Source organism: Lissotriton vulgaris, chromosome 2_1 (assembly GCF_964263255.1).
Source record: "Lissotriton vulgaris chromosome 2_1, aLisVul1.2, whole genome shotgun sequence".
Lineage (NCBI taxonomy): Eukaryota > Metazoa > Chordata > Amphibia > Caudata > Salamandridae > Lissotriton > Lissotriton vulgaris.
The window spans coordinates 1,855,522,289-1,855,548,882 of NC_141687.1; the positions used below are offsets into that span (position 1 = coordinate 1,855,522,289).

The following is a 26,594-nucleotide window of genomic DNA, read 5'->3' on the forward strand; positions in this document are numbered from 1 at the left end:
AGGGCTGAGTAGGTTATTAATAGCAGGGGCTTCGCTGCTTATTAGGTGCTCCTTCCTTGGAGGGCCCGAATAATTTTGTGACAGAAAGGGGCCTTGCTGTTTTTTTAGTTGCTCAGCATGGCGCCATTGTCACCTTGGCCCTGTTTCCTTTGCAAGAACAGTATCCTCTCAATTTCATTCCTTGTCTGTGCCAAACAACTTAAGGATTTTGGGGGCCCTGGGCCAAACATATTTTTGGGCCCCTGTTCGGAACAGATTTGAATTTATAATCCAATTTCTGCTCTTTGATGCCCTCTTTCAGCTGGTCACTGGACAGTGCGCTACCATACTTGTCCAAATTCTTAATGTATTTACATCTACTATTCAAGGACATTGACATGTGTAACCAAATGGTGTTTCATTAAAGGGCACGCCCCTTGAATGTGGGCCATGCCCCTCAATTGTAGGCCATGCCCCTTGAATGTGGGCCACTTTTTTAATCAGTGCCCGGGCCAAATTGTGATCCCAATCCGACCCTGAGGCCAGCCAATGGAGAAGAGGGGGGGGGTTCAAGCCCCCATACTAGACAACATTAAATCTTCGGCTCCACTCACTGCTTACAGCAGTGCGGACGAGGCCTCGACCTAATAAACCAGCTCTGGCATCCGAGTAACATGAGTCCTACTTCATTCAAAGTGTTAATACAAACATGACTTGCACTAATCCTAGACAGTCGCAGTGGTTTTTATTAACTCGTTAATGTTCCTGTAGCACATTTGGTACATACCATGTTTATGCCTGCTTTTCACAGTTTAAAAAAATATCTGCACTGCCTAGACTGAAACTTCAATTCTCCGAAACTTAAATATGCCAAATCCTTTTAACTACACACTCTACAAAAGATCTAAATGTGTGCTTCAATGTGGGGTCACTTTTAACCAATTGTTTAACTGTGTTGTAGTGCTCTTACCACATCTGGAATAGCGCTTTTCCCGCAATTAGTACACAACTGGTGAAAGGTCCATTTACGTTTTAATGTTTTTAAAGCAAAGTCTTCATCAGATCTGATGACCTAGCACATGGGTACCTGCAAACTTTTGCCCAGGGGCCACAAAGTACTTAGTCTTTGGTATAACCGAGGGCCGCACTAATGCCAGTAGGGTGGGCATAGGGGGTCTGGGTGTGCCAGGGATTGTACGTGGAGGTCTGGAAAAATGTTAAATAAATGAGCAAGCATTTAGTTGTAGGTTAATAAATTGCTTGCCCAGTTATTTAACATTTTTTTCTGATTAGTTCTTAGCAGCTAAACAGCAGTTCGTGCTCCTGTTCTCCAGGGTGGGCGCGTGTAAAGGTCAAGAGGGCCGCCAGCGGCACTCTAGCTGTACCTTGAGTATCAGAGACCTAGCTAAATAAAATCTGTCACTTTACTTCAGGCAGCTAACTGTGTATGTTCCTGAATCAGACTACATGAGCTAGTGTATAGTAATTGTATAGCTATTCAATCCCTGGTGGTACAGCACCCAGGATAATATACTGCATTGCTAAACATTTATAAGGCCTCAAAGGCCACTGCCCTATAAAGGAAAGCACACAGGTAAAAGACCATTTACACTGCCAATAACTCTAACTCTCACAATTGCATGAGCTATTGCATTGCAAATGCTTGTTTACTTTTTATTTACAGTTTGCCTGTGTCCTTTTGTTTCCATTGGCATGCGAACAGTTTGATTTTACATTTGAAATCAGTAGATGAGTGACCCAGAAGGGCTGGGGAGTGAGTGCTTACAAAAGATTTTGATACATTAACGGAAAGAAAAAAACATTGCATTCTTTTCTGTAACGTCCATTTTTCAGATGGTTTTTCCAGCTTGCTGCTGAGCAAACAAGCACTGTCAATGCCCATAAGTTTGTCATTTGTAAACCTATTAACGCCCATTCTGCACACCAAACAAACCTCGAATCTATTGGCTTTACCTGCACTTGTTGCAAGAAGGCTACCTATGTAGGCTTTTTACTACTGAGAGCAGAAACAATATGCACCGATATTGTAACAGACACTACTTTGATCTATGAGTCAGAAGAGACTGTGAATATAAAGTAGTATACCTGACCTTCTGTACAAGGCAAAATCATTATTTGTTGGTGAAAAGCCTTGCAAATAGGAACTGGGGAACCTTTACACTTCCTAAAGAAAACATTTTAATTTAGGTAAAACCTATAATTACTTAATTAATTAATTAATAATTAAAACTTATTTTACCACCCTATAGTTCTTCTTTCACTCTCAGGACTAGCAACTTGACTGCTATCATGATTATTTGTAGAGCACCAAATGCCACATTAGGGATGCATCAAAACACTGAGGTTGACAGGGAAAAAGAAGAGGCAGCAGTGGGGAAGGACAAGACGAGAGAGGAAGGGCTTGAGGCCCGCGGTGCCGGCAGAGGTAAGCGTGGTGGGGCTGGGAAGGGCATGGCAGAGAAGCCGACAGACAACGGAATAGGTATTGTTTATTTATTTAATTATACATATTTTGTTGTCCGTCGACTTCCACCCGCCCACCCCATTTAACTTTGCCGGCCACAGCTACTTGAGGCTGTCATTAATTTGAGCCAGTAATTGCAGCTGGGCCTCACCTTCACTCTATTTTTGGGACTGGGCATTTTATATATAACCATCAGACTTTGACCTGGAACAAGAAAGACTAATGCAAAAAAAGGAAGAGAAGACAGACATAACGACTGTGACAAATAGAGAAAGCAAGGATGAAAAAGAACCTGCAAGAGTGAGATAAAAAAGGGCATAGAGAGTATGTTGTTGGATGTCAAACCACTTTCAGAGGGCCACGGGGCAAGCAAGAATGACTGCCCCATACCGCCATGTGGTTGAGACCTTCTATTCCTGATTTCCCAGGGCCAGGGCTACTATGGGCTCGGAGCAACTGGGCCAAGTAGCCCTTCAGCACCTGACTCTCAGTGGTAGCACAGTGTCCAAGGCTTCTTAGGGAGGAGGTAGTTGTAAGGCAAGCACAGACTCACAATTCAAAATACATCCTGCAACACCAATAAATGATTGCCCAGTTAAGTACTTGCTTGATATACCAAGCATTGGAAATGCAATAGGGCTCGCATTAGGAAAGTTTGAGCTATTGTTCTTATAAATGATTTTTTTTTATTTATGTTTTATTTTTTTTAAATAGCTAAATTAATAGCTTTGTCATTTACAATGCCAATAGTTATAACTTTCGCAAATGTGCCACCTATAGCATTTATAATGCAACATGTTTTGTATTTACGTGACTTAGATGTATGGATATTACATATAACAATGGCTTTTAATTTTTTAAAATAATTAATACTTAAATAATGTATTTAATTTGTAATGGCAATAGCTTAAACTTTTGTAAATAACTTTTGTGAAGATTATGTCAGTGTTTTTTATTGTGACGAAAATCCAAGAACAAAAGTGAAATATTAACATCTTTTTGTGATTTGTGATAAAGCGTGAAAGCTTGAAAACAGCTTGAAACATTGAAAGAACATATTTGAACCAGTGATGCTGTGGTTGCGCTGCGTGATGCTGTGGTTGCGCTGAGTGATGCTGTGGTTGCGCTGAGTGATGCTGTGGTTGCGCTGAGGGGTGTGTGCATAGGTGGAGCTTAGTGGGTGCATTGGTGGAGCTGTTTGGTGGGTGCATTGGTGGAGCTTAGTTGGAGCATCGGTGGAGCTGTGTGGTGGGTGCATCGGTGGAGCTGTGTGGTGGGTGCCTCGGCGGAGCTGTGTGGTGGGTGCATCGGCGGAGCTGTGTGGTGGGTGCATCGGCGGAGCTGTGTGGTGGGTGCATCGGCGGAGCTGTTTGGTGGATGCATTTGTGGAGATGTGTGGTGGGTGCTTCGGTGGAGCTGTGTGGTGGGTGCATCTGTGGAGCAGTGTGGTGGGTGCATCTGTGGAGCTGTGTGGTGGGTGCATCTGTGGAGCTGTGTGGTGGATGCCTCGGTGGAGCTGTGTGCTGGGTGCATCGGTGGAGCTTTGTGGTGGGTGCCTAAGTGGAGCTGTATGGTGGGTGCATTGGTGGAGCTGTGTGGTGGGTGCATCGGTGGAGCTGTGTTGGTGGAGCTGTGTGGTGGATGCATCCGTGGAGCTGGGTGGTGGGTGCATCGGTGGAGCTGTGTCGGTGAAGCTGTGTGGTGGGTGCATCGGTGGAGCTGTGTGGTGGGTGCATCGGTGGATCTGTGCAGGTGGAACTGTGTGGTGGGTGCATCGGTGGAGCTGAGTGGTGGGGGCAGTGGTGGAGCTGTGTGGTGGGTGCATCTGTGGAGCTGTGTGGTGGGTGCATCAGTGGTGGTGGGTGCATCGGTGGAGCTGTGTGGAGGGTGCATCGGTGGAGCTGTGTGGTGGGTGCATCTGTGGAGCTGTGTGGTGGGTGCATCAGTGGAGCTGTGTGGTGGGTGCCTCGGTGGAGCTGTGTGGTGCCTGCATCGGTGGAGCTGTGTGGTGGGTGCATCGGTGGAACTGTGTGGTGGGTGCATCGGTGGAGCTGTGTCAGTGGAGCTGTGTGGTGGGTGAATCGGTGGAGCTGTGTGGTGGGTGCATCGGTGGAGCTGTGTCGGTGGAGCTGTGTGGTGGCTGCGTCGCTGGAGCTGTGTGGTGGGTGCATCGGTGGAGCTGTGTGGTGGGTGCATCGGTGGAGCTGTGTGGTGGGTGCCTCGGTGGACCTGTGTGGTGGGTGTATCGGTGGAGCTGTGTGGTGGGTGCATCTGTGGAGCTGTGTGGTGGGTGCTTCGGTGGAGCTGTGTGGTGGGTGCATCTGTGGAGCTGTGTGGTAGGTGCCTCTCTGGAGCTGTGTGGTGGGTGCATCTGTTGAGCTGTGTAGTGGGTGCCTCGGTGGAGCTGTGTGGTGGGTGCATAGGTGGAGCTGTGTGGTGGGCGCATCGGTGGGGCTGTGTGGTAGGTGCCTCGGTGGAGCTGTGTGGTGGGTGCCTTGGTGGAGCTGTGTGGTGGGTGCATCGGTGGAGCTGTGTGGTGGGGGCATCTGTGGAGCTCTGTGGTGTGTGCATCGGTGGAGCTGTGTCGGTGGAACTGTGTGGTGGTTGCATCAGTGGAGCTGTGTGGTTGGTGCATCGGTGGAGCTGTGTCGGTGGAGCTGTCTGGTGGTTGCATCAGTGGAGCTGTGTGGTGGGTGCATCGGTGGAGCTGTGTCGGTGGAGCTGTCTGGTGGGTGCATCAGTGGAGCTGGGTGGTGGGTGCCTCTGTGGAGCTGTGTGGTGGGTGCCTCTGTGGAGCTGTGTGGTTGGTGCATTGGTGGAGCTGTGTGGTGGGTGCATCGGTGGGGCTGTGTGGTGGGGCATCTGTGGAGCTGTGTGGAGGGTGCATCTGTGGAGCTGTGTGGTGGGTGGAGCTGTGTGGTGGGTGGAGCTGTGTGGTGGGTGCATCGGTGGAGCTGTATGGTGGGTGCCTCGGTGGAGCTGTGTGGTGGGTGCATCGGTGGAGCTGTGTGGTGGGTGCCTCGGTGGAGCTGTGTGGTGGGTGCATCGGTGGAGCTGTGTGGTGGGTGCATTGGTGGAGCTATGTCGGTGGAGCTGTGTGGTGGCTGCATCACTGGTGCTGTGTGGTGGGTGCATCGGTGAAGCTGTGTGGTGGGTGCATCGGTGGAGCTGTGTGGTGGGTGCATCGGTGGAGCTGTGTGGTGGGTGCGTCGGTGGAGCTGTGTGGTGGGTGCCTCGGTGGAGCTGTGTGGTGGGTGCATCGGTGGAGCTGTGTGGTGGGTGCATCGGTGGAGCTGTGTGGTGGGTGCTTCGGTGGAGCTGTGTGGTGGGTGCATCTGTGGAACTGTGTGGTGGGTGCCTCTGTGGAGCTGTGTGGTGGGTGCATCTATTGAGCTGTGTGGTGGGTGCCTCGGTGGAGCTGTGTGGTGGGTGCATAGGTGGAGCTGTGTGGTGGGTGCATCGGTGGAGCTGTATGGTAGGTGCCTCGGTGGAGCTGTGTGGTGGGTGCCTTGGTGGAGCTGTGTCTTGGGTGCATCAGTGGAGCTGTTTGGTGGGGTCATCTGTGGAGCTCTGTGGTGGGTGCATCGGTGGAGCTATGTCGGTGGAGCTGTGTGGTGGTTGCATCAGTGGAGCTGTGTGGTGGGTGCATCGGTGGAGCTGTGTCCATGGAGCTGTGTGGTGGTTTCATCAGTGGAGCTGTGTGGTGGGTGCATCGGTGGAGCTGTGTCGGTGGAGCTGTGTGGTGGGTGCATCAGTGGAGCTGGGTGGTGGGTGCATCGGTGGAGCGGTGTGGTGGGTGCATCTGTGGAGCTGTGCGGTGGGTGCATCTGTGGAGCTGTGTGGTGGGTTTCTCAGTGGAGCTGTGTGGTGGGTGCATCGGTGGAGCTGTGTGGTGGGTGCATCGGTGGAACTGTGTGGTGGGTGCATCGGTGGAGCTGTGTAGATGGAGCTTTGTGGTGGGTTGCACTTTTTATAAACCATTAGTAAAAGAGATCAATGAAATTCAACTAAAACCCATATATAGCAGAAGAGGAGAAAGCTCTAGTAACGGGATTCAGGATGAATGTATTCCTTTGAAGCAAATCGCCAGTATGTGAAAGGTGTAAAATAGCAATCAGCATAAAACGAAAATGCCAGCAAAAGACTTTATAAAATTCTGTGTAGGCCTGATAAAATAATTAGAGCGTTTAATTATATCATGACCAACAACGGTTATTGTTTCAAGAGCAGCGTGTGAGATGGTTAGGCTGCAATATAAACAAGCCCTCGCCATAGCTGTGGCGGGAAGGGGGGGCGGGTAGAGGCAAGAATGGAAGAATAGGGGCCCGGGAGCAGCGGCCAGCTGGCCGTGCAGTGAATAATTAGGTGAGGAGAAATGCCGGCTGGGGAAGCTTGAGATGCCTGAGGAGGCTGGTGGCTTTGATGTGCACGCACTCTCGGGCACTACAACATATCGCCGAGATGGTTAAGCTCTGTTTAAGCCTCAATATAGCTCGCCAGCTATGCGCAAGCGCATCAGTAGGCGTGCCCTAAAAAGGAGAATTTATCTACTAACACAAAGTATAATACAACACACTACAAACAATATGTGCAGCCTTCTTGAGGCAAGCCAAGTAGCGTTACCCAGGTCAGCTTTCCAGTCCTACTTCGCTCTTTATGCCTGATGGTTATTCCCCATTTACATGTGGCGACATCCAAGGAAAGGCGTTCAAGTGTCAGAAGTTCTATGGTGTGCTTTTTAGCAAGATGCCTGAGTCTTCGTGCTAGAGCGCATCAATTCAGAGCGAGTTCCCCAGGCCCCAGCGGCCAGTATGTGAAGTTTACCCGCTCTTGTGACGTTGCAGTTCAGAGTCCCTGGGCGCCTCTCAGAAGCCTGGCTCTGTCCAGATAGTAGGAAGCTGCATTCATGGTGTCCCCAATTCTCGGTGCTCCTCTAATGTGGTAAGGATCTCCTGGGATCTTGGGGTAGGTCTCTGAAGCTCCAGGGTGGGCAAGTTGAGCTTGTTGCTCTCACTTTCCACAGGTCACAGCTCATATTATCTACTCATCTTCACATGGGTACAGGGCAACAGCACCCTTCCTTCTTCATGGCCCCTTTCACCTGACATGCATGTAGGGTCACAGCAGCACATATACGTTGACGGCCATCTCTTCTCACAGCGGTACCCACGTGGAATATGGGGGCTGCAGACAGCACAAAAAATGGGAAAGCCCTCTTCAGGTCATGGTGATGAATTGGGCAACAGCTCTCTGACTCTCACTGGGCAGTGCCAAGGGCGGTAAACCGTATTTATGACTGTGGGCTCCACTTGGCAAGGGGGCACTGACTTTGGCACACGGGCTGGCAGCCTGATCAGTGCATAGTCCTGAAGGACCAGAATCTTACACTCCACTTCCGGGATCCACGCAATGGGTTCCCATTGGACCTCACTCCCTCCAAACAATCCCCATTACTTTACAGGGCCTACTGGTCTAGAGTCAGGAAGAAGCTGGTGCTACAGGCAAGGGTTCTTTGCCCTCCTGGGTGATGGCCCATCATCCAGCATATCAGACTGGCAGACTCTTAGACCCTAATCCTAGTCGTAACTGGCACAACCTTTGCTGACCTTCTCCACACTGATGTCCAGCTTTCAGTTTGACAGTTTGGAAGTCTGAAGCTCCCCTTTTTATAATCCATTTCCAGACACACTAGAGATGTAGTGTCTCTGGATTTAAAGTTCGTACTCAGGGGGCTGCACAGAGCGAAAACATTTTTTTGAGAGAGCAGACTATCAGATCAGGACAGTTTCCAAATTCTATAGCCTCGAAGACAGGCCAGGGGAGTGACTAGACTCACAACTGGATGTCAGTCTCAGTGATATGTGTTTCAAAAGTTTAGCCATACTCTTTATGATTCTCTTATTAGCCCCATCTCCCTGCTCAGATGTTCCCATGCCCCTTTAGCAGTGACCTCGTTCCAGAATCAAAGACCTCCTATCGAAGCGCACCAAAGAGTGTGGCTCTTTCTTCCTCCAATGTGGGCACTGCCGACTCTCAGGAATGCAGGAACCACACATCTGTCTGGGGCAAACCTCCACCTCTCCCTACTCCTTCAGTAACCCCTGGGTCTCCCAAAATAGAATCCACTGTCTCTGTGTATTGTGCTTTTCACAAGCACACACATACCCCTAGGCACACATGTAATCAGGTATCACTGTCTCCAATGTACTGTGCCTCTTCTCAGACATCTATCCCAGCATGCTCAAGCAACATCCCACACCATCTCCTATGTGCTGTGCATGGAGCAATGTGCACATCCTAGTAAACACACACAGGCAGCTGCTCACACTATTTCTCCCACACTTTATCATCTCTCAGGCACCCATGCATACCTGCATGCCCACACAACCGCTCGAGCTATTTCTCATGCACTATCCCATCTCTCCGGCACATATACATCCTTGCACACACATGCAAGTGATCGCACTATTTCGCCTGTTATGTACCATCTCTAGAACACATTTATTCATTTATTTATTTATTTTTACAATTTATTAAGCGTGAACGAATACCTATAGGCGTCTCGGCGCTGAGAGATTCCCTAGTTTTCTGCGGATGCTCATAGTAATATTTGCTTAAATTATTGATCAAAAAGCCAAGTCTTTAGTCCTTTACGGAACTGCAGAAGTGAAGAGGACATCTTGATGTACTGTGGCAATATGTTCCATAATTTGGATGCCGCAACTATAAAGCGACGATCTCCCCATGAAACTGTTTTGGATCTAGGGACCACTAATTGGTTCAGACTAGCCGATCGAAGCTGTCTGACCGGTTTGTAAGGTATCAACTGATCCTTAAAAAAGTGTGGGCCTTGGTCATGCAGTGCTTTGTATATTATGCAAAGTGATTTAAATTTGATCCGATTACAGATCGTTAACCAGTGGTATCTCTTGATGGTATCTGATATCGGGGAAAACTTGGGTGTTCCAGAAAGCAGCCGTGCTGCTGCATTCTGTACAGACTGAAGCTTGTTCGTTGTCTTAACTTGGGCATTTAAAAACAGACCATTGCAATAATCAAGAGATGATAATACTAAAGAACTGATCAGCGTTTTGGCGGCAGTGTCAGGCAAATACGGAATGATTTCCTGATCAGCCGTAGTTTGTGATGGGCTGTTGCCGCTTCCTTATTCGCATGTGACATACCTTATTCGCATGCATCCTCACGCTGCACACAACACAATGCAGGCCAAGGGTTGAGTTAAACACACAGGATCAGATATTTACAAGAGTGGGCCAGGAGTTACCACTCTAGTGGCACAGTTAAAATGGACTTGTTCACTCTACTGAACACTAAAAACATGGCATTCTGTCACCATGTCTTGTGCTACTTAACTCTAGATGAAGGCATTGGCCCTACACCTCAGGAAGGTAATGCTTTGGGCGCCTCTCTTGGTCTAAGCAGACTGCAGTTGAATAGATTCATCTAGGTCACAGTACACACGCATGATCCGTGTTCGCTCATGACCAAACATTATTATTAAGGATCCAGATATCATTGCAACTGGGGCATTTAGCCCAGGGGTACATGTCCGTCACCATGCGAGGGACCTTTCCGTCCCAACAGGGGATGAAAGAGGCATGAGGTGAAATCAAGACTAAGCAAGCTGTTGTGATATTCCACAATCCCTACATTTGACAGTGGCACCAGAGGGCTTCTGATTATAATTTAGGCCTTGGCACCTATTTTATTCCAAATTAAGCACAGGTGAGAGGCGCCTTGTGGGTGAAGTGGTTTTCCCCATAACATTAGTAGATCCCTTGATTTATAATAGTTAAGGCTCCCACTTTTCCATTTTTGCAGATAAATACAAACAGAAAACAATATGTCTCCTGTCTATGTTTATTTTTAAAAGTGGAAAAATACTAAAAATGGTGCTTTTAGTGACAGACTCTCCATGCTGTCTTTCATGAATCGCAGGCAAAACCAGAGCAGAGAGACAGCTTGGGGAGTTAAAAAACAGGATGAGATTTTTTTTTAAATACAGGCATATGTTAGCATACAGGATGAGATTTCCTTAAATACAGGCATATGTTAGCATATATTTGTAGTATAATTTTAATATGCACCTGTGGGTGTAGTGTTTTGTTATTTGCTAGAACGTGACAGGCATCCACGTATGAATGAACATCTAAAAGTTAAATAAATATGGAAATATACCATTTTAAGACTTCATGTATTCTCAAAATAAAGATGGTCAAAAAACAAATATGGATAAATAAAGACGGAAATGTTCAAAAAAATAAACACCCTACCACCAAAATATGAGATGTGGTGTGGTGGCAGGAGAAGAGATGAGGAAAAAGAAGCTTTGATGAGGCTTCACAATAGGGGTATTACAGAAGAGCATTTGACCTTTGCGGACCATTAAAATAGCTTGTGCACAAACTACTATTCAAAGTAGATTGGCTAGGTTTCTAGGAAACGCGCTCTCGTCTCTGTGAGTATCTCGCACTTAGGTGAAACGCATACTCTTGAGAAGAATGGACCCCGTGATAGCGGTGTGCTCTCCCGCCCAAAGCTCACAGTGTTCCTACAAACACTCGGACTGAAAATGCCTCAATTAACCTCCCCTCCTCTCCGAATTCGATTCCTTTTTCCCAGGCCTGGCCAGAGATGGAAATGATAACACAGAGGTAGGAGCCCGGCCCCGGACAGACATTTCCACTCAGTCGGCCAGGAGCGAGCCGTATTCTGCGAGAAGTGGAGGGGGGGGATGCACTTGTTGCCTCTCAGCCTGGGGGCAGAGACTAGAGAGAGGTGATTGCTTGCCATGATGCAGCTCCCTATAGCCTAGCAGAATAAAGTGCTCTTGAACCGTGCTGCTGCAGGAATTCAAGCAGGGCCTGAATAGGAACCGAGCGCACATCGCCTTCAATATGGCACTTTATTGACCCAGTCCCCGTAGTCTATAAGGGAGTATCAAACAGCCCGTTTCACAGTATGCAGTGGGCCTGCCCGTATTCTGGGGCCTTATTTATGAAGGCCTTGCGCCACCGGTGCACCACTATTAAAATGGGAAAAAGTGACGCACCGGCGGCGCAAGGCCTTCATAAATAAGGCCCCTGCTATTTTATGTGTGGTGGGATGGCAGGGTAAAAGGACAGCGTTCAATTCACTGAAGAAGTAAATGCCAGTCATGTGGCCTCTTCCACAGACTCTGCTGCGCCAGGCTTCTGCTGCTTCTTTGTCTCTGTCACCTCTGCTTTCGTCTTGAAGACTTTGTATGACCCTGCTGTTGACATGATGTATTCTGTAACCAGAAAGTGCTGGGATCACTTGATTTCTTTATTTTTTTGTTTTGACTCAGGTTTGTTAGCTCTTTTGTAGCTCTCCGACCCATGATCGGGCTGTTTGGTCTTCCATGCATTCTTCTTCGGGTTTCGAGAACGTCCTATGGCCTTGCTTGTGTCTTTACATATATTCCTGTCTGGATGAATCTCAGTATGGGCCTCACTGTTAGTCACTACCCACACCCTTGTTTTTTTTTTATGGCCCTCCAGTCCTGGTCATGAATGCATTAACGTTTAAACTTTCGTACTCTCTGCTGAGTTTGTTTATTCTGTGTGTAAGAAAGTGGATTATTATTTGGATAATGGCACTAATTTATCTGGATGAACCACAAAGCCATAAAAATAACCCAAACTCAACCCTCTAGTAAATATTGCACAGGAAACAGACTTTATTTACAGCAATGTGCAAAGTATTTATGCAGTACCAAAACAGTAATAAAATAAAACACCAAATTATAAAAATTGTAAACTGAATTGGACCAATAGAGTAAACATAGATAAACAAAATGACATAAAAATGACAATAATCCAATTAGGGAAACAGAAAATATGATTTTTTTTAAAGCTTTAACTAAAAATGGTGCCAAAAAAACCAAGCACCGATGAAATTCTATGGAAGTGGTAGACTGGGACATAGGTGTGATTCCAGGCCTACCGCGATAGAGTGCCACTTGTGTTTGTCCTGGTCAAAGATTTGAACATCTGACTTACTTATTTTATGAAGCTCAAAATCCTCTAGCGAGATGAGCATGTATCCGATGAATGTCCATCGAAATTGGACATATTTTCCGCAAGGTCCCTCTGATGGGTCCAGAGTCATAGTAGTCCCAACTTTTCAGAGTTTATCTAGCAGATCCTTTGGGTGACTTCTATGGCTTCCATGATTTCAGGGACAGCACTTAGGGGCTTAGACTCACTGCAGCGGAGGCCACTGGCAAGGTCCAATCCAGGTCAAGTTGGTACTGATCAATTGGCCGGTTTGGGAAAAGGACTTTTGTAGTTGTTTGTGTCCCTGTAGCCATGGAGGAGGTCAGCTAACTGACTCCTGAGGTCCACTTTCTTTGTCCCCTTATCCTGGGTACAAGAAGGAGCAGGCCCAGGACCACTGCCTACTCTTCCAAAATGAAACTTGAAGGTTTCTCTTTTTTACTTTTTAAATGTATCCCATTTTCGTTTAAGGAAAATGGGCTGCATTTAAAAGAAAAAAGATTGCTTTGTTAAAAACCAATCACAGGCATGGTGGTCTGCTGACCTCAGCAGATCACCATCCCTGTGATAGCTGTTATTCTCAATGGGTCTTAAACTGCAACCTATCTCATTAATATTCATGAGGTAGGTTGATTTGCGACCCACAAGGAATCCCTAAATACAACTCAATGAGTCCAATACATTAGGAATGCTGATATCCTAATTACGATTCTGGGAGAATTGCAATTAGGAAATCAGTATTATAGTTGTACATCTGGCCCTAAATGCCTTAAATTGACTGACTTGCCATAGAATTTCCTGGGACATTTGATCTTGTGCTGCGGGAAATGCTATGGCAAGTTTTATTAGGGATGGGAGCCCCGGTATACCTGGTAAACCTGCTTGCGAGGCTGCATTAGAGTAGCGATGCGCAGGTTAGTTTGGGGAGATCTGGTGAATTACCCAACAAGAACCCTATACGGCGCGGGCATAGAGAGGCGGAGCGAGTCGTGTGTCCTTGGGAGAGCGAGAGGAAAACCAGATGGCGCCTCTGCCCCTGCCTGTGCGCATAACCGCATGCTCTATGCCACCCAAAAAGCTGTGGTCAGCTTTTTAAAGCCCAACTCACTAAATGTCTCACTAGAGCAGCACATGTGCTGGCTCAGCCGAGACCTAAAAAAGGGATATGACGCAGCTAGTGCTGGCTGTGCCATAACACTTTTGGTCTTACAACAAACAGCACAACACAGGAGGGGGTGAAACGGACAGGGAAATACAAAGCAGGAGGGGGCTGGACGGGACAGGGTAAGCAAAAATACATGGGAGGGGAAGGGACGAGGAAGGCAAAGACGAAGAGGCAATAGCAACAGTGTGGGAGCTAGCTTATACATCAAAGCGGTGCAATAGGACTTTAAGCAAATAGAGAACTTCAGGGACGGAGAAGGGTGGAAGATTGAGAAGATACAAGAGAGGTTGGGGGAAGAAGAAGTAGGTATAGGGAATGACGAAAGGATATAGGACGGGTGGAGAGAAGATAACAAATTTGCTACGACGCAGCCAGCAGTGTCCATGCCACAGCTCTTTTTTATGGTGGGTCAGGACACAACACAATAATAGGAGGGTAGGGCAATACAGAAAAAGGTTGGGAGGGAAGAAGCAAACATGACAATGAGAGGGAGCAGCTGGATATGGGATAAATACAGACAGGAGAGAGACAACTATAAGTGATGCAATCTGTATAGTGCGTCAACAAAAAAAAGAAACATCTCCCAAAAACTTGAGCAGTGGAAGGGCACAAGTGCTTAGGCCATGTTTTAGGGTAGGGCCACACACAAGAAAAGGAAGTTGCGAATGCAGCTCTGGCCAGCAGAATAGAAGCAATTGAGAGTGCCCATGAAGCCAACCAATGGTAAGTAATTGGTGGCCTACAATCCCATTGATGGTAAACAAAGGGGGATATTTACAAGCCCCTATCACCACCACAGCGTCACTTTGAGTGATTTTGTGGTGGGGATAGGGGCTTTGCCTTATTTACAAGGAAGCGCTAAGCCATTTAACGTGGCTAAACATTTCCTTGTAAATAAGGCCCCCTTTCACACTGCACTTAGTATGAAAGTGAAGCGGAAAGGGTGTTGTGGTGGGCGTTCCACTGCAACACCCATTGGTTTTGACGCTGCCCCCTTTTTACAAAAGTGGCATAAATAGGAGGCAGCGCCACAATTAAGACCAGGGAAAACCTGGTCTTAAACAGGTGAAAAGAGGAGAAATGCTTTATTTCTTCTCGTTTTTGCTGTTTCTATGTGTGTTGCATTGTGCAGTACACATAGAAATAGCAAATGCCATTGATTGTTTATGTGAAGGAAGGTATACCTTCTTGCACATAACCAATCAAAAAATAAAATGATGTTTTGCAACTTCTATGTGTGCTGCATTAGGCAGCACACATAAAAGTTACAAAACGCCTTTTAAAGATTGTGTATGTGCAGGAAGGGATACTTTCTTCCCCTCAACGCAGACACCCTTGCACTAATGTGCTAGGGTGCCTGTGTTGGCGCTAGGCTGCTAAATATTGCGCCAGCATAGGGGGAAACACAGGGCTGCATCATATTGTTGGCAGCGGTGCACAGTGTAAGCCAAGGAGGCGAACGCAGCGCTCCACCACTTTGCTGTAAATATGCCCCAAAATGTCTTGGAGAGAGAGCGCAAATGCTATCTAGGCGAGGCCGAACAAGGGACTGGGCACCATTGGCATGTAAATTCTAGCCATCCAATTACCAAACAGCGTGTAACATTTGAAATGTACACTTTTACTCACAATGCCATCTGAGGTAAATGCCCTTTTTTCATGTGGAAAATTGCTCATCACTACTCAACGAGAATCAGCAAGTCAACCAAGCCTACTAACAGAACTCTGCTAAAGTTTCTGTATCGATGGTAAAATACTATAAGCAAAACCAACAGTTGATGAACAGAATGCAGAACAATGTCATACATTCACCTCAGTACAGAGATCTGGGTGTAAATCCATCGTTTTTTTGTACTCCACACCACCCCAGTTCAGACATGGCCATATGCAAATCAGCCTTGACCCTGTGCCTCATGGGAACAGTCCAGCCCGAACTGCCAAGCCATGTCTTCCCTGGACCGGAGTCAAGCATCCAAGGACCGGTTTCTGGCTATCAGCCGTCATCAGCCAGGATAGCTTGACTCCAGTGGTCGGGAGAGCACGGGACTCACGTCTGAGCATACCTTTCCCACTCGGGGTGACAAATGCAAACCCAGCAGTTGATGAACAGAATGCAGAACAATGTCATACATTCACCCCAGTGTTTTTGCAGAATACTATAAGCGACAGCAACATAGCCTGGTGCTTTCCGGAACCCACCTCAACTGTAACCTTAAGTTCAGAAAGAAGACAAAAGCTGTATACTCAGTGCAAGATGTCTATTAATTATATAAGCAGTTAGTGTACAATTCCTCCTTTTCTAAGCACCTGGTAGAACGTATTCTGTTACCTGTACTCTCTCACCGTAATCACATGCATGCACTCTTCGTTTCTCTAAAAAGCCTATAAGCAGCATGTGGCATGTGTATTAAGTAATTTAGAAAGTATATACTAAATATTATCATGCAAACACATCTACATTTGCTGGCTTCATATTCTGTAGAGCAATATGGCTAAACCACTATAAAAGCACAGGTGCCCTAAGATTGCGCTCCTCCTCCCACTTGCAGACCTTGTACCTGGGGCGACGCAAGGAAGATGCTCAGGCCCCAGGCCACGCATAGCATGACCCTGTTGCGCTGGCTGGCACTCGTGAAACTGAATGGGTACAGGATGGCTGAGTGTCGATCCAAGCTGATGACGACCAGTACCAGGGCTGCGGCATACATCGCAAAGAGCTTGAAGAAGTTGAGCAGCTTGCAGAGGGGATCCCCGGCGTACCACTGCAGAGTGACATTCCAGATGGCATCCAGCGGCATCACCAGGGTAGTGACCAGCAAGTCTGCCACGGTCAGGCTCAGGATCAGCACCCGGATGTGCGACTTGCGGCGCTTCCTCAGGATGCTGCAAAGCACGGCAGTATTACAGGAGGCTGCGGCTAGGAAGAAGCAGCAGGTGATGGCCACGCGGACTTTGGCAGCAGAGGTGAAGGTGGGCTCCATCCAGGGCTCTGGCGAGCTGGTGAACGATGGAACACTGCCCAGCTGGGCAGTGAGGTTTGTGTGGTTGGAGGCATATGGCACGTCACTCATGGCCTACAAAACAAAGACGGATACCATTTTTAGGAGACGGAAGATAAAATGTACATTGGCAAATTAAGGCTAACACGTGGCCATGTCTACGATGTAATATTTGTATCTGTGTATTCATATATAAGAAAATGCACAAAAACATAAATATTGAAATCCTATTTCGGCCAATATTTATTCTTTTCTATTTATTAATAAATCACCAGATAACCAAAGCTCCTAGTAAGTGAAAGCACTTCTTTATACTTCCTTATTACACAGCCAAATATTTGCAACGAATTTAATCTTTGCTATGAGTTCCAGGTGTCCACAATCAAACACTGTACTCGGTTTTCACATGACTCTATGCTTTACCTTTTTCCTTCCTGTGCCTTTGGCTATAACTCATTCACTGCCAACACTGTAGGTAAAAGCTCTGCAATAATGTACTTTTTCTGAACTAGTTTGTCGAGTGTGGTAGGGCTTTTGGTAGAAAAATATGTTACATACAACCCAGGCCTAATTGTATGCCGACATGAATAAGCTAACACATTAAAGTATCTGTGTGACAGACTTCATCCCTAGACAATAAGTTAACGGAATGACACTGCTAACAAATGTGTGCTTGATTGCCATATTTTATTCTGAACTTCATTTCTGACATTATTCAAGCTAAATGTAAATTGATACTTGTATAGCGCACTACTCACCCGCAAGGGTCTCAAGGCGCTTGTACGACTACCACTGTGGAACCCATCCTGGCTTTCCCTGTGAGGCGTCCACTCCTGGGCACCCCCAAGGTGGAGGCCAGGCATCCTTAGCGTTGCGGGGGCCGTTGTGGAGATTAAGCAAGCTATTGCCCAGAGTTGCAGAGTGGGACTCCATGCTTGGAATAGGCACTGAGGCGAGAATTATCAGGTCCATGGAATTTTTGAGCCCAAGACCCGCCGAGGCGGGGAATTGAACCCTGGTCCCGGGCCAGACCTTTGCATTAGGGTCTGCCGCTCTAACCATTGAGCCACACTTCCCCACCAAGCTAACAGGCATTATAAGGAAAGCTTTTCGTACTCTGGTTTACATGTTTTTCATAATAGCTACAAGGCCATCTGCCCTTCTTGTGTGGATCCGACTTGGAAGGAAAGGGTCCCTAACACTGCTTGCTTTCTGTACAATTCTGCAAAACAGGCATTCTTAATGTACTGTAGTAGCAATATTAGGGTTGAGCAGGAATGCCCCTACCCTCTCCGTAGGAAACCATTGGGGGCTGAGGTATAAAATGATTCCTGAGCCAGAAAGTGGCAGAACACATTAACCGGTTGCTAAAGCGAAAGGCTGAATAGCCACATTTTGACTACAAGTCCGACAGTAACATAAGGAAAGCAGGAATACTTACATGGCTTGCCATGATAAAGCTCATTAATATTTATTTAAATGTTCAGCCAGCCAACGTAATAGCAGTATTAATCAACATTATTATGCTCATATACATACAATTGATTAATCTTGAGAACTGTTGGCATTAATACAGAAATGCACTTACATGTTGTTCTCATAGTTAAAGCAGTACCACTTCTCATTCCTGTATGGTCTTCCCTGTATATATCGTGCTCATGACTTCAACTTCTCATGGTGGTGTAGTCGGTTGCCCTCAATCCTCTGCCCATTCACAATATGTTTTACACTAGGAAGTGGGTCTGGCTCTATCCCCCGTGTCCCACCAAAGCGTGGAGGTACAATGCTTAATCAAACATTCCTCAGTAACCCTAACGTTCCTTAACCTGCATGCTCCTGACAGTCTAGTGGGTCTTGCATGATTTCAGCACACTTTCTCAGACCTTCCTCAGCATGCTCATCCATTCTGATTCCTTCCAGTCACACTTCTTCAGCTACAGCCCAGCCCCCCATATCTTTGCCCCATTATAATACTATGGGTTCTCTATTAGATAGGCAATATATTGCTATTGGCGCATGACCAATAGCAGGCCCAGAGTTGCAAATTTGTGTTGCAATTTACCTTGCTTGGGGTTTAAGGATTGTTAGACCTGGCACCTTGGCGTGAGTCTCCCTTCCACTTTTTGCTGGTGTGCCTCCGATGTTTTGCTGGTTTTCCGCTACTCAGGGCACTGCGCCACGGCTGACCCGTGCCGCAGTGCAAGTGCTCCCTACTGTAAATTGTACATGTGATTGATGTCCATGATTGGTGCATTGGATTTACCGTTAGTCCCTAGTAAAGTGCACTAGGAGTGCCAGGGCGTGTGAATGCCAATACTGCTAGTGGGCTTGCAGCGCTGGTTGCGCCACCCACAGAAGCAGCCGTAAGATGTGTCTAGGAACTGCCATTGCAGAACCTGCGTGCAGTCGCGTACTGTCACGCTGGCTGGGCAAGTGCACCCACTTGCCAGCCTCCAAACCTTCCCTTAACTTCATATTAGTCACCCCTATGGTAGGCCCGAGGGCAGGGTGCATTGTAAGTGTAAGGTAGGACAAGCCCTGATGTGTGTGGCATGTCCTAGTAGTGAAGTACCACTAAATTCGTATTTCCCTATTGTAAGGCTACCTGCTTCCTTTAGGCCAGAACGGGCTGCTGGAATTATTACACCCTATAATCCCAGCAGGCTCCGGGAGCATGGTAGAGAGTCGTGTTTAGTATGCCTGAACTCAGAATAATAAAATATTTCTTTTAGTAAAGTTTATTTTAATATCCTGTGTTTGCAAATGCTACTTTTAGAAAGTTAGCATTTGCTTGCCTAACCATTTCAGCCCGCCTCTGCTGGTATGTGTATCTGACTGTCTGGGATGTGTGAGTGACAGGGCTGGGGGATGACAGGTGGTGAATGCGTAGATTGCACCTTAGTGGGAGGTAGGAGTGGCTCTTGACTCTGGATCTTGCTGTGCTCTGCCACCACAATGATGGCTCCACCCTCCTGGGGAGCGACTGATGACTCAGCCGACATCTGGCCCAGGAAGGGCGAAGCCCCATCAACAAGGTACTTCTGGCTGCCCCTGTCCACACAATGGTGGCTCCACCTCCTGTAGGGCGTCTGATGCGCCTGCCCCTCACACTGAAAGCAGAAGCCGGATTGCACCCACCAGAGTACTCAAGGACTGAAAGTGGCTATGCAAAGGCCCCCCTGCCCTGCGAGAACAAAAGAAATGCAGTATAAAAGTAGGAGCCCTGCTCCTTGTAAATTAGATCCTGTTTGTGCTACAGAAGGAACTCTGCCCGACGAGAAGGACCTGGAAGGACAAGGAAGAGTGCTGTCTCTTGCCTGTGTCTGGTGCCTTGCTGCAGAAGGAGAGGAAAAGAAAAGACTACAAGAAGACTTTTGCTTTGTGAAACTTTGTGCCAAACTCTGCTGAAGAGATCTCCAAGGGCTTGCTGCTGAACTTGCCCCCTGACCAGCGCCCCAGGACCAGTGGGCGCTACACCCTGAAGGAAGCGACTGTGTGTGCTGCTTATCGCTGCAGTACTGACGGAGGAGTCTGGGAGCGCTGGGCAAACCTGCCACGCTCCCCGTAATCCAAGGCATCGACATCCCCCCAAGCACCGTGACCGGGGCCCAAAGCAACAGCGAGAGCAACGTGAGGTCCAGCCGCCGCTGGCCCGAACACCGTGACCGCCTCTGCACCGAGAGCCCGAGAGCAACGCGAAGGAGGACCCGTCCGGTCCAAGCTCCCGGATTGACTGCGCTTCGAGCCATCAAGCCACCTGCGAAGACGGACAGCCGCCCTGGGATAACCCCCCCTCTGGTCGGTATCCTGCCCGACAGCTCAGTTGTGAGCGCACAGCTGCAACCGGCACTTTGGCTGGGTACGTCCTGCACTTGGGGACCGTACTGCCACTGGCCACCACCACACAGCCGCCGACTCCAAGGTCGGAGCGAACGACGAAGAAAGGACTTTGCCGCCACTGAGCACCGCCGCCCCGGATGACCCGTGACCTGCCCGGCTGAGAGCCGCATCGAACAGCGACCCCGGAAAAGCAACGCGACGTGGGACAGCTCCCCTGGAAGCCGCCCGCTCCACAAGAATTTGAAAGGTACTGTGTTGTATCCTCACGGTGCGAGCGCCCTGCAAATTCGAGCTCGCACCGCGCTATCTGCTCCCAACGCGAGCCGCCTCTGAAACCGAGGCTCGCACCGCTCCTGGTCCTTGGGGCCCCCGCGGAAAGCGCATTGAGGCGCTACAAGACACTGAACCTTGCTGAACCCGGGCAGAAGGCCCAAAAGAGTGCTTATTGCTAAAAGAGAACTGTGGCAACTTGAAACTAAGTAAACTGGAACCGCTATTGAAAGTTTGACAACTGTATTTACAAGCCTGCTTGAAATTTATATAAAGAGATATATATTTTTACAAATACAGTTTGGTGTCATTGTGTGGTGGGTTGGTTGTGATGGTGTAATATTGCAAATGTTTAACCCTATGTACCCCAGAGATTAGCCTAAGACTGCTTAAGCCACACTACCTAGAGGGTAAGCAGAGGTTGTCTTGAAGGTAACCCTCAGCCCTGACGAGGAAGAGAGAGTCCCTGCTTGTCGCTAGTGTTGCACTGCGCCAACTAGAGCCTCCCCCTTCCTACAAGGATGATGCTCAATAGGCAGTGCCGTATTGTTTTTACAAGCCTATGGCGTGTATCTTGCTTAAGCTGTGATACCATCTTCTTCCAATACTCTGAGATTATCCTACATGCCTATGTCATACCGGTGGTTGAGGCTCTTTTGGATTCGGAGAAAGCATTTTACTCCTTTGATGGAGATGCTGCACCACTTTGATATGGGTAATGCTATGCTACACATGATCCAGTTGCTTTACACAGAACCAACTGCTCATATTAAATGAACGCCTTAACCGCCGCGGTGCGGGCGTTCCATTGAGTGGGCGGGGCTCCGTCGGCCGTTGGCCGATGGCAGCACCCGCAAGGTAGTGCAGAACAGGTCAAACAATCAAATTTTCAAATCTATACAAAAAAAAATCAGGCATGTGCCATGGTTGCGCAGTCACCCCTATTATTTGCCATGTCATAAACATTATGTGAATTTCACTAAATTAAGTTGTGTATGTATCTCTTAGTAAACACTTCACAGAGACTCCTGACAAATGCTGGTCTTGCTCCTTACCACGTGCTGATCTGTTTAATTTGCTTTTCAGTTGTCCTCTTGTTCACAGTTTTTGGGTGCAGGTGTGGTCTCAAAATAATAAGATTTTTTCGTCCAGTCACTCTTTTTCATTTTCTCACATTTTTTTGGGGAGTTTCTCCCCCATTTGGGATCATTGCACTTTCAGGGTTAAATTAATCGATTTACTATTGGCAGTAGCTTTTCAGCAAATAACAAAAAACTGGAAACATTTCACCAAATTATCTTATCAGGCCTGGTGGTATGCTGTTTGTTACAATCACAAGTTGTACACAACTTTTGTTTATCCCTTGACTTTAGCCACTAAGAGAAGAGAATTGTGGAATCCTGTTACACTGTTTTTTAATTTAAGTGCCCGTAAATCTCTGTCTTTATCCCCGTTACAACAAGAAGTGCCTAAACCTCCATGACTTCTTATGCTTTGTCGAACATGGTATTTTGTTTTTCCTTTTTATTCTTTTTATATCTACAGTGTATATTTTCGGCCTCTTTCACTGCTTTGTATCATACCAGTTGACAGCTTTTGCTTATAACTATTTTCCTCTTTTGATGTTTCTTTTTATGACTTATATTATTGCCATTTTTAATCCTGTTATATGCTTTTGCCTGCTATCTTCGTTGTCTTATTTTGTAACTTTGACCATTTTCTTTCAATAAAAAATTTTCTAAACTTAAAAAAAAGTTGTGTATGTATGTATATGTATATGTATCTTGATGGTGGTCATCACTGGGAAGTATAGTTAGGACCATGTTTCTATAGAAAAAAATATATTTTTGCTAATAACTTTGGCGCAGCTTTACATGAAAGTTACCAACAAATCTTCATCCACCTCAGCTCCTTCCTGGAAAGTTTAGGGGTGACAGGTTAAGGAGAGAGCTCCCAAAGGGCATTTTTCCTAAGCAATTTTCCTTAGGAAAATCAGACACAGCTACATCCAAAACAGCTGAACGGAATGAAGTTGGAATAAACCTACATCTTGGTCCAGAAAGAGTGCTTTTTGGGAGTTGGTGTAAATCCATTCAGTATGTTTTGAGAAATTGAGGTTTAAGATGTATGTATATCTCACGCCACTGAGGATTCATGGAGCCGACAGATCTATAGATAAGAACTGATTGGCTGCCACTACATCAATAAAAATGTGATGAAAGGCCTTTGAGGCCTAGTGGGCTCAGTCCCCTGTCCTTAAAATAGGTTAGAAAAAAATATAGGAGGGGGGCAGTGTAGGGATACCATGCTCTCCTAGGCCATTGGTGGGAGGGCAGGGGAACCTCCCCCTCGCCTCCACTCTCCAGGGCCAAAAACATTGTCAAAATATAGCAAATTCGGAGGCCTGGTGGGGAACACTTTCCAGGGCCAAAAATATCAAAGTATCAGCTGTAAATAGCTTTTAAAAAGGACAGGCCCCAGGCATGCAAAGTGCTGTCATTAATGATGTTATTTCAGATGTTGCAGTGATTTTATCAATTATGTCATAGAGCATGTCATGAGTGATGTATAATGGCTGGTAATTCACAGTGTATGGCAAGGGCACGAGTGATAGTTACTTTAGGACACACATTATAGTTACATGAGATAACTATAACTGGATAATTTCAATCATTTTGTCTTATATGTTAATTGATATTTTCACCTACATATAACTTCCGTTTAAATTCTGCTTTTATCAGGGATTTTATAAGTTTGAAAAAAAAATGTAAGTAAAGTAATATTACAATTCCTAACTATACGGTTATGACTTTTTTAATGTTTTGATGTTCAGCACCATGCTGCCAGGGCCTGCGGCCAAACCGTGTTGGTGCCCAACCCTCCACTTTTCACTCTGCTCTTCCTTCCTGCTGCACACAGCCTTTGCCCGTGAGTGGCATACGGTTGGACGTGCATGGCTGACTATACGATGTAATAGTGTAAAGGGTGTCATTTTAATCGAGGCAGACCTACTGACTTTGTCAAATGGTCCTAACACTAAAATATAAAAAGCAGGTCTGTTTGATTTATGGAGGAGTCACCACATCAACATATATAACGCATTGGGGGATCACGATATTGGATGACCTCCTAGAGGGAGGGTAAGGATAAATAGTAATTGAAAACTGAAGAGACCCTCCTCTACAGCCAAACTTGCTTCTCATGTTAATACACTGACATGAACTCACCCAGACTTGTGGTCACTATGTTCAGACATGTAGATAGGGTAGCACAGCTGCAAGTTCTTTGTTGTACCTCAGCCGGGCATTGCGAATGTTAAGGGAAAACAATATATAGTTACAGGTTTTTGCAATTGCTAATGCTATGTTCCTGGTATGAGATACATGCTACTGCATTAAGTCACTAGATATGTAATACAACACAGCACCCAGAAGGGTTGGGACGGTTGTCCGATGCAAATGTAACCTCAAGTGCACCTCTGTATGCTGTACAGGCCATTGTGTTTGGAGAAATACCAATAAAAATATTTTTGTTAAAAATTTGTAAAAATGCACACATAGCAATGTTTAATAAAAGTGATTGTTATAAAATATTTTCAGTAAAGACTTTTAAAAAAACATTAACTTGTCTTTTAGTCTTTATCTAAAAAACAATTTCTGGCCATAAAGTGCAGCCATAGAACCAACCACATGAGGTCCCTGCACTCCAGCTGAAGAGCATACAGCTCCATCTCAGAGTGCTTGTAAAAATATGGTAAGCTCTCCTTTGTTCATGGACTTGACCCAGAAAAGATACTGTTTTGTTGTTTTTTATCTGTCAGAGCTCAGGGAAAGTGGCCGTGCACCCCTCTCCCCTAAATATAAATGCGACCCCAGTGGATGGGTACCTGGACCCTGAAGAAAGCTCAAGGAGGGGGGATGTGCACCCACATCCTGTAAAGGATATGTTTGGCATCCCCTAGGCGTTGGCCCAACCCCGGGGGGGGGGGTCGGGGGGGGGTAAATTGGCGGGAGCCTGCCTTTTTCTTTTTTTTTTTTTAGATTTTTCAGGATCCTCTGCAAATTTGCAGTCAATTTTAAAGACAAATACATTTTTGGCTCCAGGGGAATCCTTCTGGTAACCCTACCTCCTGCCCACAAGAGCCTGGGGGCAGGGTATCCCTACCTTGCCTAACTATTTGTGTGCATACTTATTTTCAGGACAAAAACTACCAAATGGATTTGAACCAAATCACAAAAAAGCACATTTTCTGGACCAAGAGCTAGCGTTCTGCCAAATTTGGTGTAATTCCTATCAGGCATTTTTTTTTAAGTACAGCTGTTCAATTGTCCTATAGAAAATTGCATTTGGAAAGCATGTTTTGGGACCTCCTCCTCTTATCCTCAGCCCTCCCTTGATGGATCATCCCAAATAATTTCAGGACTGAGCTGAGGGGGATGAACTTCTTTAGATAGTATTCTACAGTGCCAACGTTTTTAGAAAACCCCAAAATATGATTTTTACAGATTTTCCACTGGATATTCTCTTTTCAAGTCTTTAGGTAATAATGGCTAATGGTTACAGGAACATCTTTCATAAAGAGGTACCCTTTTCACCTTTACCCAAGTTACCAACAGCAATAGAACTGGCTAATTCTTTTTTTACTGATATATTTGGGTTCATGAATTACCTCATAGCATGATTTCTGATAGAGAAGCATAACATGTTTCATGATTTTGGAAACTCTGTGTAAGGATCTGAACAAGCACTTTCCTCTGGTTATGATGGTTATAATCCTCAATCAAATGGACAAACTGAGCAAGCTACTCAAAGTTTGGAACAGTACTGATGATTATACTTTAATTCAAATCAAGATAATTGGGCTTCCTTATTACCAACTACAGAATTTGCTTATAACCATACAGCATGTTGAGCTACAAAGGTTTATTCTTCTTTATACAAGATTTTCATCCAAGAGCTTTTACTTCTCCTTACCTATTACCCATTGATTCCTGTGGCTGGCTACAATAATTTGAGTCAGTTACTGAATCATAGGCAAATTACTTACTGAAAGTTTACACCATTCTAAAGTCAAGATGAAAGAATATACTGACAGTTCAAGATCGAATTCTTTTCCATTTGACCTCAGAGTTAAAATTTGGCTGCCATCCTGTTTTCTCCCTATTACTTCTCTGCCAGTACAATTTCACACATGAAACTTTAGTCCATTTTTCTAAACTCATAAGATAAATACTGTGGGCTTTCCCATCAACAGCTGTAACAGTTTTTACAGTGTTGACAACCCATGTCTGATATTAAGACTAAGCTGTGTACATGTCCATGCACATCTGTTTGTGAGTGTTCCTATGTGTATGTGTATGGTCTCTGTCGAATGAAATCCAAGCCCCTATATTTTAAAAAAAATTAATTTTATAGCGATTTACTGACGGCAACATATACCTTTACTAAGACTCCACAATTGCATAATTGACAATGTGCTAATATTCAATTATGAAATATAGAGATGATTTAAGCCTTATAATGGCATTTTCAGTAAAGAGCTCAGCACGTTAGAGAAGCTGATGCTCACGCTTCACCAAACCTTTTGTGCGTTCTCAGATATTGTAAAAGAGTGAGTGCGTTATGCAGAAATACTTGGTATAGTTCTTTAAATGTCTGGCAGGTAATTTGTGTGGCTCTAATCTACAATACATTTTAGTCTTGTTGAGGACCCAAATGTGTGAGATGTGCCGCTTTTTACAAAACAGCCAGTATAGCATGAAGGCTGAAGACACGGCAAAGCAGTTGTCAGCTGTAGGCAAAATGTATGTACAGGG

General features: G+C 46.1%; 1 protein-coding gene across 1 annotated transcript in view; it reads right to left on the reverse strand.

Annotated features, from left to right (window-relative positions):
- The window catches only part of LOC147733412 (gonadotropin-releasing hormone II receptor-like), a 138,370-nt gene extending 121,630 nt beyond the window's left edge, over positions 1 to 16,740 (reverse strand). The window contains exon 1 of the mRNA XM_086958963.1: positions 16,228 to 16,740. Within this exon, the coding sequence (XP_086815089.1) occupies positions 16,228 to 16,740 (513 nt within the window). The remainder of the gene's footprint in view (positions 1 to 16,227) is intronic.
- Between the last annotated feature and the right edge of the window lie 9,854 nt (positions 16,741 to 26,594).